General features: G+C 34.5%; 1 protein-coding gene across 1 annotated transcript in view; it reads left to right on the plus strand.

Annotated features, from left to right (window-relative positions):
• The first annotated feature begins 2,370 nt into the window (after positions 1–2,370).
• The window catches only part of LOC106466123 (protein Wnt-2b-like), a 14,421-nt gene continuing 3,794 nt past the window's right edge, over positions 2,371–12,997 (plus strand). The window contains exons 1-3 of the mRNA XM_022394076.1: positions 2,371–2,428; positions 10,726–10,955; positions 12,471–12,751. Of these exons, the coding sequence (XP_022249784.1) occupies positions 10,739–10,955; positions 12,471–12,751 (498 nt within the window). The 5' untranslated portion in view covers positions 2,371–2,428; positions 10,726–10,738. The remainder of the gene's footprint in view (positions 2,429–10,725; positions 10,956–12,470; positions 12,752–12,997) is intronic.

A 12,997-nucleotide genomic window follows, 5' to 3' on the forward strand; every position in this document is an offset into this window, starting at 1 on the left:
TTCCAGAGTGTGGACTTGGTGTAAAACTAGGGAGTTTAGATTCGTTGTTTCTTTTAAAGACTAAAAGCAGTTTTCAGTTTCAGATAATCTTTTATACTTGTGTATAAAACAGATAGTCTTAATATATGTATTATATGTCTTAATATATGTATTATATGTCTTAATATATGTATTATATGTCTTAATATATGTATTATATGTCTTAATATATGAAATATATGTCTATATATGTATTACAACTGTCTTTCATTGTAAGTGTACTTTCGTTCGAATTTATATATTATTACAGCAATTATGCATTTGCTAGTATTACAGAAATTGTGAATTTGTCAACATTACAACGATTATGCATTTGCCAGTATTACAACAATAATACATTTGCCAGTATTACAACAATAATACATTTGCCAGTATTACAAGAATAATAACAATATTTGAATTAGCTACAAAAATACATCCTAATTACTTTCAATACCTAAATGACAAGCAATTCAGAATTTAAGCTTTAGAAAGACTTAGATATTCAACATGTGACTAAGCATGAAACATCATTTTAGGGCTGTTTATTGAGTTTATGAGCATTCATGAGTACAGTTTTCCTTTGAAAATATTCACTGGTTTGCTTGATAAACTATTAAATGTTCTAACCGAGTTATTAACACCAATGTTTATGTAAAGAGTAATAAAAACTGTACTTCAGTGTTAAGCTTTTATAAAACGAAACATATAAACGTATGGCTTGCATACATAACCATTTCTGTTTGTCAACTTAGTAACAGTTTTTATCAACTAATTCTAAGCAGTTGAAAGATGGCTTGTAACAGTTTTTATCAACTAATTCTGAGAAGCTGAAAGATGGCTTGTAACGGTTTTTATCAACTAATTCTGAGAAGCTGAAAGATGGCTTGTAACGGTTTTTATCAACTAATTCTGAGAAGCTGAAAGATGGCTTGTAACAGTTTTTATCAACTAATTCTGAGAAGCTGAAAGATGGCTTGTAACAGTTTTTATCAACTAATTCTAAGAAGCTGAAAGATGGCTTGTAACAGTTTTTATCAACTAATTCTGAGAAGCTGAAAGATGGCTTGTAACAGTTTTTATCAACTAATTCTAAGAAGCTGAAAGATGGCTTGTAACAGTTTTTATCAACTAATTCTAAGAAGCTGAAAGATGGCTTGTAACAGTTTTTATCAACTAATTCTAAGAAGCTGAAAGATGGCTTGTAACAGTTTTTATCAAACGAATTTCTGAACCGGAAACGGGATTTGGTCGAAACGTTGAATTGTTTGCCTGTCAACGAGATTCAAAAATGTATGGTTTAATTTGTGGCACATTTGTGAGTCTGCTGTTTTAGTCAACTTAATATAAGTTCAAACCTTTGGATATGCTCAACCTTAAACATCATGACACTAAATCACTGAATGGAAACAAGAACTTCCTTAGAAGTAATTACAATAACGAAATGGAGATTTTTACTTATATAGTGTCAACTGTCAGTGGTACTGATGTGTTTTACCAGATGTTAAAATTTTACTTCCAACCAATCATCATCGCTCTTTCTACGTTCTATGTGTTTTGATTGGCCATTAAATTGAGATTGTAGATTCGATATCATCATAATTCAACTACAAGGAACACTTACTACAGCTTTTCTCATCCTGAAATCTCTCGGCCCTGGTGAGTGGAGTGGTACGTTCACATTCCAGAGAGCGAGGTCGAAATGTACGAACCATTCATTTAGTAGTTATACGCCATATTCTCGCGTGAATTATCACACGGGAATAAAAGAAACTTGAAAATAGCACAGAAACGTTATGTGGGAATATTTCTCAATGGATGGAACCAATCATTCGATATGAATCAAGCTGTGAGCTCGCACGTCCTGTCTAATTTCGCACAAATCCGGCAGAATCAAACTGCTTGCGCCGCCGATAAAGTTCATAGGGAAGCGGCGACAGGATTTTAACACCTTCGCCGCAACGGCAAGATTTGATCTTGGCTTTTCCCACGAGTGGACAACGTGGCTGACACTGACGGCCAACGGGACGATGCCGCCAAGTTTCTCGGCACATCGTTCCTAGCGACCAATCAGCGAGCAGTAAAAATACATAATACGCGTGACCCTCTGGTTCCCACCCCTTGTCTTCTTTACCAGGAGATCTGTCTCAGGACTTTGGAGATTGTTGGCTGTAACAAACTTCCTGAGCTTGTTTTGATTTCTTCCGCCCGAGATCGCTATCATCTGAACGAATTCCCTTTTTAATCTTTTTATTTTATTTTATTTTTTTATTTAAACAAAACCAAACTGGTCCTACCAAGAACCAGTCCAGTGTCAACGGTTTCATCTCTTCACGTTAGAAATGAAGCTACTCGTTTCGTTTCTCTTGGTTTCGCCGTTTCTATCTAATCCAGTTTCGGGAACATGGTGGTAAGTTCAACTCATACTTCCTCTGCTCGAACAGTTGCATCCTATAGTGTTAATGTCTTCTTCCTTCCGCTCTACTTCCTTCCTTTCATCTATTAATGAAACTAATTTTGTCTTATATTGGCTAAAACGATACATGATACTTCTGAATATATATATATAAACCTGAAACTAACAAATCAACTCTGCATACGAAAAGTCAATCTAATTTTAAAAGATCCTTTCTATGCTTCAACTGCTATATTATTTTGTTTTTGTTTTTAATCTGTTAGTTCCAAGCAATCCTTTACTTATATGTTAAAATATATACTTTTGAACTTTCACGTAGTTGAGTAAAAAAACGTTTTTTTTTATAAAAAACGATCTTTGTTTATCTTTTACTTTTTTAACTTATTTTTGCGGTTGAACAAAGTAAATATCTTTTACTTTTTTAACTTATTTTTGCGGTTGAACAAAGTAATTATCTTTTACTTTTTTTAAACTTATTTTTGCGGTTGAACAAAGTAATTATCTTTTACTTTTTTTAACTTATTTTTGCGGTTGAACAAAGTAATTATCTTTTACTTTTTCTCCTACTTAAGATGGCGGCTCGTAACACCGTACCTAAAATATTAGTTTTCAACTAACATTTATCATAATGAAAATGCTGGGGTAAGTTTTACAAACACCTATAGAGCTGTCACATCCAGCTGAGCCTAACTCAATGCAGAATAGATGTTCGAGAAAATCAGTATAAAACAGTAGGATAACTTCTTAAGTGAATAAACGCTAATAGGCTTAATTATTTTCGTTATGAGGTAAAGATTATTAGCCAGTTATCATCTTGATATGTAAATGTACAAACTTTTGTGGTAAAACGATAACTCTGAGATTTTTTTTATTACCAAATATGTCGCTTCTCTGTTGGTTACCCGCCAATATTGTCAATCTTCTAGAATGAATTCTGGTTTATACAATGATATTCAACCGAAAAAAAGACGAAAAACAAACAGTTTTTAGTTTAGGCTAAGCTTAAGATACTTATTAGTTATACAGTGGTTTCAGTTTCAGTTTGGGTCGTTAAATAGATGTAGTTATACAGTAGTTTTAGTTTCAGTTTTGGACGTTAAGTAACTGTAGTTATACAGTGGTTTTAGTTTCAGTTTCTAACATTAAGTAACTGTTGTTATACAGTGGTTTTAGTTTCAGTTTCTGACGTTAAGTAACTGTAGTTATACAGTAGTTTTAGTTTCAGTTTCTAACGTTAAGTAACTGTAGTTATACAGTGGTTTTAGTTTCAGTTTCTGACGTTAAGTAACTGTAGTTATACAGTGGTTTTAGTTTCAGTTTTTGGACGTTAAATAGCTGTAGTTATACAGTGGTTTTAGTTTCATTTTTGGACGTTAAATAGCTGTAGTTATACAGTGGTTTTAGTTTCAGTTTTGGAAGTTAAATAGCTGTAGTTATGCAGTGGTTTTAGTTTCAGTTTTGGACGTTAAGTAACTGTAGTTATACAGTGGTTGTAGTTTCAGTTATGTACGTTAAATAGCTGTAGTTATACAGTGGTTGTAGTTTCAGTTATGTACGTTAAATAGCTGTAGTTATACAGTGATTTTAGTTTCCGTATTGGAAGTTAAGTAACTGTAGTTATACAGTGGTTTGAACTTCAATTTTTCACGTTTTCAGCCAACATACGTAGGACTTGTAGGGGCGAATTATATATTTACTGCAGGATATAAAGTAAGTAGAACATAGGATTTTGTTTTCGTTAATCACGCAGACTGGTAACAAAAATAAAGTGATGATTTAAAGTTGCTTGCTTTGGTGTTGTTAAACACAAAGTTTGCACAGTGGGCTATCTGTGCCCAACCCACTATAAACGGGTATCGGAACCCAATTGTTAGCGTCGTAAGCCGGCAGAATTACCATTGAGCCACTGGGAGGCTTATTTAACAGCAGTGAGAACCTGAGAATAAGAATTTCCATGGTAAATACATATACTTAGTTTGCTTCGTATCTATTTCGACACATCATGGTAATGAAGGTGTTTTAGCACGGGGTCAGCCGAGGTCATTGACGGGTCAAATACGCTATTTAAAAAAAAAAGACGTGAGATTGAGAATACAGAAGTTAACGAGTAAATATAAATATTTCATTTAAGTAAATGTCGCTCCCCAGTGGCACAGCGGCATGTCTGCGGACTTACAACGCTAGAAACCGGGTTTCGATACTCGTGGTGGGCAGAGCACAGATAGACCTTTGTGTAGCTTTGTGCTTAACTTCAAACAAACAAACAATGAGTAAATGTCGCTCCCCAGTGGCACAGCGGTATGTCTGCAGACTTACAACGCTAGAAACCGGGTTTCGATACTCGTGGTGGGCAGAGCACAGATAGACCTTTGTGTAGCTTTGTGCTTCACAACAAACAAGCAAACAATAAGTAAATGTCGGCAAAGAAGGGTTAATAAAATCAAGTGGAATGATGGGAAATGAAGTTTCCTGTTGGTCGTTTTCAGCTATTTATTTAAGAAAGGGACAACGAAGCGGCGGATAACTATCTATCTATTCGCTCCAAACAGAAGACTGAGAACAACGGTACAGTTTGGTTTACTATCACGTGTGTTAAGTAAATACTGTGTGATCCACATTGCCACAAGTAACTAGTTTTAATGGGATGAAAAAATTCTAATGAGGACAACTGGCGAACACATAAACTAACTATATAGTTTGCCCCCACCACCAGCTTATAACACTAAAATTCGGGTTTCGATACCGGCGGCCAGAGCACAGATAAGCCCATAGATAGAAATAAACAGTTTTTGTAACTGCCATCATTATAAAGTGTGTCATTCTTGGGCACCTTGATATAAAGAGTGGAGCATAACAAAACTCCAATAAAACACAACAGTCACATAAGCCTTGCTTTTGTCTAATAACTTATTAGCGAAAACAAGGCAAAATATACGATTATGTGTCAACTCCACTATATATCTATAGCCGACGAGACCATTCGCTAATAACCAGGGCTCATGATTATTAGGTTGTATTTACGAGATCACCTAACGGGTCTGATATTATATATGTTCAATGTGTCCAACGTTATCAGCGCATGCGGGACATAAAATATTTTATAAAAAAATTTCGCGAAATAGAACAGAATTAGCGTCTTTATTGGGAGGGGGGGGGGGGAATTCATTATGGTCCACTCACCATCTGTTGTCAATTTTGTATACGGGTATAGAAGAACGGTTTAGATTTTTGGGATAAATATAGAGAGTGAAGTAAACATCACGTATAAGAAAAAATATATATAAAATTGATAGAGAATTGGTTAGAGATTTTTTATGTTCTGTCGGTAAGCGAGAGATGTCATGACAGAGCGTTTGTAAGCATTCAAACCGTGTTCTGTAATCATGACAAAAATCAAAATGTAGGTAAAATATTTAAGTTACTTTTTTTACTTAAGATCGAGCGTGGCCTATTTCTGGATAGCGTGCCGTACTGTGAATTCGATGGTTCGCGTCCCGTTACCGCAAACTCGTCCTGGGTGCGTTTTAAGAATGAAACCTACTTTTCGATTACAGTAGTCCCACGAGTTGGCGGTGGGTGCTGTTTAAGAGTTGCCTTCCCTCTAGTTTATTAGTTTAAAATTATGGATGACTTTGTTCAGATGACCTTGTGTGGCTTTCCTCGAACACATGACAGAAACATACTTTTTTTCCTAGGTTAAATGAGGGTTGAAATATATACCAAATTCCTTTAAAATGGTGGAATTCTTACTTCATGCTTACGCCTGGTAACTTAGCGATAAGTCTGAGGACGAACGTGTAGCTTTGTGCTTAACAGCAAACGTACAAATTCTCCTACTCGGTTCTTAAAGTGTGAAAGTAAACCAAAAATACCTTAAGAAATAATGTGGGTGTTACGTTTTACTTCCTTAAATGTGCGTGAAAATATACACGAAGTGGTTATTATAATTGTACGGTTGTTACGTTTTATTTCCTTAAATGAGTGTGAAAATATTACACGAAGTGGTTATTAGAATTATACGGTTGTTACGTTTTATTTCCTTAAATGAGTGTGAAAATATACACGAAGTGGTTATTATAATTGTACGGTTGTTACGTTTTATTTCCTTAAATGAGTGTGAAAATATACACGAAGGAGTTATTAGAATTGTACGGTTGTTACATTTTACTTCCTTAAATGAGTGTGAAAATATACACGAAGTGGTTATTAGAATTATACGGTTGTTACGTTTTATTTCCTTAAATGTGTGTGAAAATATACACGAAGGAGTTATTATAATTGTACGGTTGTTACGTTTTACTTCCTTAAATGAGTGTGAAAATATACACGAAGTGGTTATTATAATTGTACGGTTGTTACGTTTTATTTCCTTAAATGTGCGTGGAAATATACACGAAGTGGTTATTAGAATTATACGGTTGTTACGTTTTATTTCCTTAAATGAGTGTGAAAATATACACGAAGTGGTTATTATAATTGTACGGTTGTTTCTTTTTACTTCCTTAAATGTGTGTGAAAATATACACGAAGGAGTTATTAGAATTGTACGGTTGTTACGTTTTATTTCCTTAAATGAGTGTGAAAATATACACGAAGTGGTTATTATAATTGTACGGTTGTTACGTTTTATTTCCTTAAATGAGTGTGAAAATATACACGAAGGAGTTATTAGAATTGTACGGTTGTTACGTTTTATTTCCTTAAATGAGTGTGAAAATATACACGAAGGAGTTATTATAATTGTACGGTTGTTACGTTTTATTTTCTTAAATGAGTGTGAAAATATACACGAAGGGTTATTAGGATTGTACGGTTGTTACGTTTTATTTCCTTAAATGAGTGTGAAAATATTACACGAAGTGGTTATTAGAGGGTCCAGAGCTCGCGTCCCGTTACCACAATATATACACGCACATACATACACACATGCGAATGCGTTATAAGAGTGACGGTCAAATCCTACTCGATTAGAGCATCGCAAAAGTTGACGATAGGTGCTGTAGACTAGCTCTAACCTCCACCACCACCCCCCTCAGTTCAATATATAGGACGACTAGCGCAGATATCCCTCGTGTAGCTTTGCACTAATATCCAAAACAAACCAATCAAGGAACTTATTAACTAGTAAATTTAAGTATGATTATATATCAAAGTTAGTGATTGAAGCAAGCTGTGCTAATAACAAATGAGAAAGGGAATAATTAGCCTTAAGACAGGAAATATTCGCCTGTAGTAAAATTCATCTTTAAATATTTATAGACACGAGTTTTCGAAATTTGATGTGTCATTTGAAGCACCGTTTTAAGGCCTACTAGACTAATTTCGCGTGGTTGCTAGAACCGGATCGAAACAGGGTAATTACTCGTGGTTGCTAGGAAACCGGATCGAAACAGGGTAATTACTCGTGGTTGCTATGACACCGGATCAAACAGAGTAATTATCATGAGTGAACGGACCTAAAAATATAAAAAGATTTTGTTTGCCCACCCAATCTTGTATATATTTGTCACTGTATCTTTCTGTTTCTCAACCAATTTATCTGTCTATCTATCTATAGCCGTTGCTGTAGATATGTAAATTGCGGGATTTATTATTTCTACACCACTGAAAGTCCTAGTGTTACAGATTACACAAAGTTGTCAGAGTTATACTTCTGCTGGATGTCAAGATGTTGAATAGTAGACATAAAGAAACTATTAGTCTTATGATTGTGAGGTTAGTGTAGAAGTCGCTGATTATCATATATGAAAGTAAAAATAAAATTGTTACTTAATAGATTGTGAAGGTAATGTGTCAGCTGCTGGGTTGTGAAGGTACTGTGTCAGCTGCTGGGTTGTGAAGGTAATGTGTCAGCTGCTGGGTTGTGAAGGTACTGTGTCAGCTGCTGGTTGTGAAGGTAATGTGTCAGCTGCTAGATTGTGAAGGTACTGTGTCAGCTGCTGGGTTGTGAGGGTAATGTGTCAGCTGCTAGATTGTGAAGGTAATGTATCAGCTGGTGGGTTGTGAAGGTACTGTGTCAGCTGTTGGGTTGTGAGGGTAAAAATGAAGTTATTAGTTATGTTCTGAAGGTAAAGATATTAGTTGACAGACCCTGAAGCAAATGATGTTAGTTGTGAAGTTAAAGTTGAAGACGTTGTATTATGAAGGTAAAGATTAAGTTGTTGTTTTATTATGAAGATAAAAATTAAGTTGTTGTTTTATTATGAAGGTAAACATTAAGTTGTTAGTTGTTATGTTCTGAAGGTAAACATTAAGGTTTTAGGTTTTGAAGGTAAAGATGAATTCAGATTTTGACGGCATAGATGAGTCTAAATTGTTGGATTGAGAACATAACATAGTTGAAGAGAAATGACTTAAGAAAGCTGTGAACATTTTAATAAGTTGTAGCATCCATTCTAACGAACAACTCCATATCGAATACAATAAGAACTAAAAACATTATTTCACAAATTACCAAATCATTTGAAGAAGTGACTAATTTCTAGCTCTACTATTGGTGTTTCTTCAACAATAAGTCAGTTTCTAGCTCTACTATTGGTGTTTCTTCAACAATAAGTCAGTTTCTAGCTCTACTATTGGTGTTTCTTCAACAATAAGTCAGTTTCTAGTTCTACTATTGATGTTTATTCAACAATAAGTTAGTTTCTAGTTCTAATATTGATGTTTATTCAACAATAAGTTAGTTTCTAGTTCTAATATTGATGTTTATACAACAATAAGTTAGTTTCTAGTTCTACTATTGATGTTTATTCAACAATAAGTTAGTTTCTAGTTCTACTATTGATGTTTCTTCAACAATAAGTTAGTTTCTAGTTCTACCATTGATGTTTATTCAACAATAAGTTAGTTTCTAGTTCTACTATTGATGTTTATACAACAATAAGTTAGTTTCTAGTTCTACTATTGATGTTTATACAACAATAAGTTAGTTTCTAGTTCTACTATTGATGTTTATTCAACAATAAGTTAGTTTCTAGCTCTACTATTGATGTTTATTCAACAATAAGTCAGTTTCTAGCTCTACTATTGATGTTTCTTCAACAATAAGTCAGTTTCTAGTTCTACTATTGATGCATGTTCAACAATAAGTCAGATTCTAGCTGTTCTATTGATGTTTCTTCAACAATAAGTCAGATTCTAGCTGTTCTATTGATGTTTCTTCAACAATAAGTTAGTTCATAATTTTACTATTGATGTTTATTCAACAATAAGTTAGTTTCTAGTTCTACTATTGATGTTTATACAACAATAAGTTAGTTTCTAGTTCTACCATTGATGTTTATTCAACAATAAGTTAGTTTCTAGTTCTACTATTGATGTTTATACAACAATAAGTTAGTTTCTAGTTCTACTATTGATGTTTATTCAACAATAAGTAAGTTTCTAGTTCTACTATTGATGTTTCTTCAACAATATGTTAGTTTCTAGTTCTACTATTGATGTTTCTTCAACAATATGTTAGTTTCTAGTTCTACTATTGATGTTTATTCAACAATATGTTAGTTTCTAGTTCTACTATTGATGTTTATTCAACAATATGTTAGTTTCTAGTTCTACTATTGATGTTTATTCAACAATATGTTAGTTTCTAGTTCTACTATTGATGTTTATTCAACAATATGTTAGTTTCTAGCTCTATTATAACTCTACCAAGTAACCCATACACATGATATTTATTGTCATCAAGTAACCCATACACATGTTTGCTGTCACTAAGTAACCTATACACACGAAGTTTACTGTCACCAAGTAACCCACACAAATGATGTTTGTTAGTTTTTTCTATTGATACTTCTTGAACAATAAGTTAGTTTCTAGTGATCATCTAACGATGATTCTTGAACAATAAGTTCTTTAGTTTCTAGTGATCATCTAACGATGATTCTTGAACAATAAGTTCGTTAGTTTCTAGTGATCATCTAACGATGATTCGTGAACAATAAGTTAGTATCTAGTGATCATCTAACGATGATTCTTGAACAATAAGTTGGTTAGTTTCTAGTGATCATCTAACGATGATTCTTGAACAATAAGTTGGTTAGTTTCTAGTGATCATCTAACGATGTTTCTTGAACAATAAGTTGGTTAGTTTCTAGTGATCATCTAACGATGTTTCTTGAACAATAAGTTGGTTAGTTTCTAGTTATCATCTAACGATGATTCTTGAACAATAAGTTAGTATCTAGTGATCATCTCACGATGTTTCTTGAACAATAAGTTCGTTAGTTTCTAGTGATTATCTAACAACAAGTTTGTGCTGTAGAAACGGATCTTGATTGCCTATTTTTCAGGTTTTTGACAAAGATGTCGTCTTTAGGGGCTCCCATTATGTGTAGCAGCATACCAGGGTTTGTTCAGAAGCAGCGCCGCCTATGTCAGAAACACCCCGACGTTATGGCCAGCATTAGTAGAGGAGTAAGAGTAGGTGTGAAAGAGTGCCAACATCAGTTTCAGAACCATCGTTGGAACTGTTCGACAGGGGACACGGGTACTTCAGTGTTCGGGAAATTCATGCTCAAGAGTAAGTGTCAACCCATACTGTCCCCAAGTAAACCCCCCCCCCGACACACATGATGAGTACTATCACCAAGTAACCTACACATGATGTTTAATATCACCAAGTAGCATACACACATGATGTTTAATGTCACCAAATAACCTAGATACATGTTTAATGTCACCAAGTACCATACACATGATGTTTAATATCACCAAGTAACATACACATGATGTTTAATGTCACCAAGTAGCATACACACATGATGTTTAATGTCACCAAGTAACATACACACATGATGTTTAATATCACCAAGTAACATACACACATGATGTTTAATGTCACCAAGTAGCATACACACATGATGTTTAATGTCACCAAGTAACATACACACATGATGTTTAATGTCACCAAGTAACCCACACACGTGATGTTTAATATCACCAAGTAACATACACACATGATGTTTAATGTCACCAAATAACCTAGATACATGTTTAATGTCACCAAGTAACCCACACACGTGATGTTTAATATCACCAAGTAACATACACACATGATGTTTAATGTCACCAAGTAGCATACACACATGATGTTTAATGTCACCAAGTAACATACACACATGATGTTTAATGTCACCAAATAACCTAGATACATGTTTAATATCACCAAGTAACATACACATGATGTTTAATGTCACCAAGTAGCATACACACATGATGTTTAATGTCACCAAGTAACATACACACATGTTTAATGTCACCAAGTAACCCACACACGTGATGTTTAATATCACCAAGTAACATACACATGATGTTTAATGTCATCAAGTAACATACACACATGTTTAATATCACCAAGTAACATACACACATGATGTTTAATATCACCAAGTAACATATTAAACATCATGTGCGTATGTTACTTGGTGACATTAAACATCATGTGGGTATGTTACTTGGTGACATTAAACATGTGTGTAGGTTACTTTGTAACATTAAATATCATGTGTGTGGGTTACTTGGTGATATTAAACATCACGTGTGGGGGTTACTTGGTGACATTAAACATCATGTGTATGTTACTTGGTGACATTAAACATCATGTGTGTATCAACAAGTAACCCACACACATGATGTTTAATGTCAACAAGTAACATACACACATGATGTTTAATGTTACAAAGTAACCTACACACATGATGTTTACTGTCACCAAGTAACATACACACATGATGTTTAATATCACCAAGTAACATACACACGTGATGTTTAATGTCATCAAGTAACCTACACACATGATGTTTAATGTCATCAAGTAACCTACACATGATGTTTAATATCACCAAGTAACATACACACGTGATGTTTAATGTCATCAAGTATCCTACACATGATGTTTAATATCACCAAGTAACCTATACACATTATGTTTACTGTCACCAATAACCCACACATGATGTTTACTGTCACGAAGTGTTTGCAGAGATATTTTCTATGTTGAATATTTGCATACTTTAGTAGGTTATTTTTATTTCAGCCGGTAGCCGTGAGGCGGCGTTTGTGTATGCTATCAGCTCTGCTGGCGTTGTTCACTCTATTACCAGGTCCTGTAGTCGAGGGGACCTGAGCGACTGCTCCTGTGACCCCAGGAAAAGAGGAACCTTTCGTGACGTCCACGGAGAGTTTACCTGGGGCGGCTGTTCCGAGTACATACGCTACGGCTCCAAGTTCGCCCGGAAATTCGTAGATGCCCGAGAGCTGAGCCAGAGCGACGGCCGAGCTCGGATGAACGTCCACAATAACCAGGCAGGTCGAAGAGTGAGTGTCGAATTAACACCGTTATTGGTTGCTGTGCTCTCTAGAAATGATATCTCGTCTGGTTAACTTCACATGAGCGTTTGTTTAATAGCAGTGAACGTTTTTCATATTTGAGGAAACTATAAACTGTCCAGTATGAAAGTTTTAATATAGTTTGTGTATGTATAAGTGTGATGATAGGAATGAAAAATACAACATGAGTTACAGTTTAGAAAAAAAAATAATTACTTTATAATAGTCTGTAAG

Source organism: Limulus polyphemus, unplaced genomic scaffold (genome assembly GCF_000517525.1).
Source record: "Limulus polyphemus unplaced genomic scaffold, Limulus_polyphemus-2.1.2 Scaffold2158, whole genome shotgun sequence".
NCBI classification, from domain to species: Eukaryota; Metazoa; Arthropoda; class Merostomata; order Xiphosura; family Limulidae; genus Limulus; species Limulus polyphemus.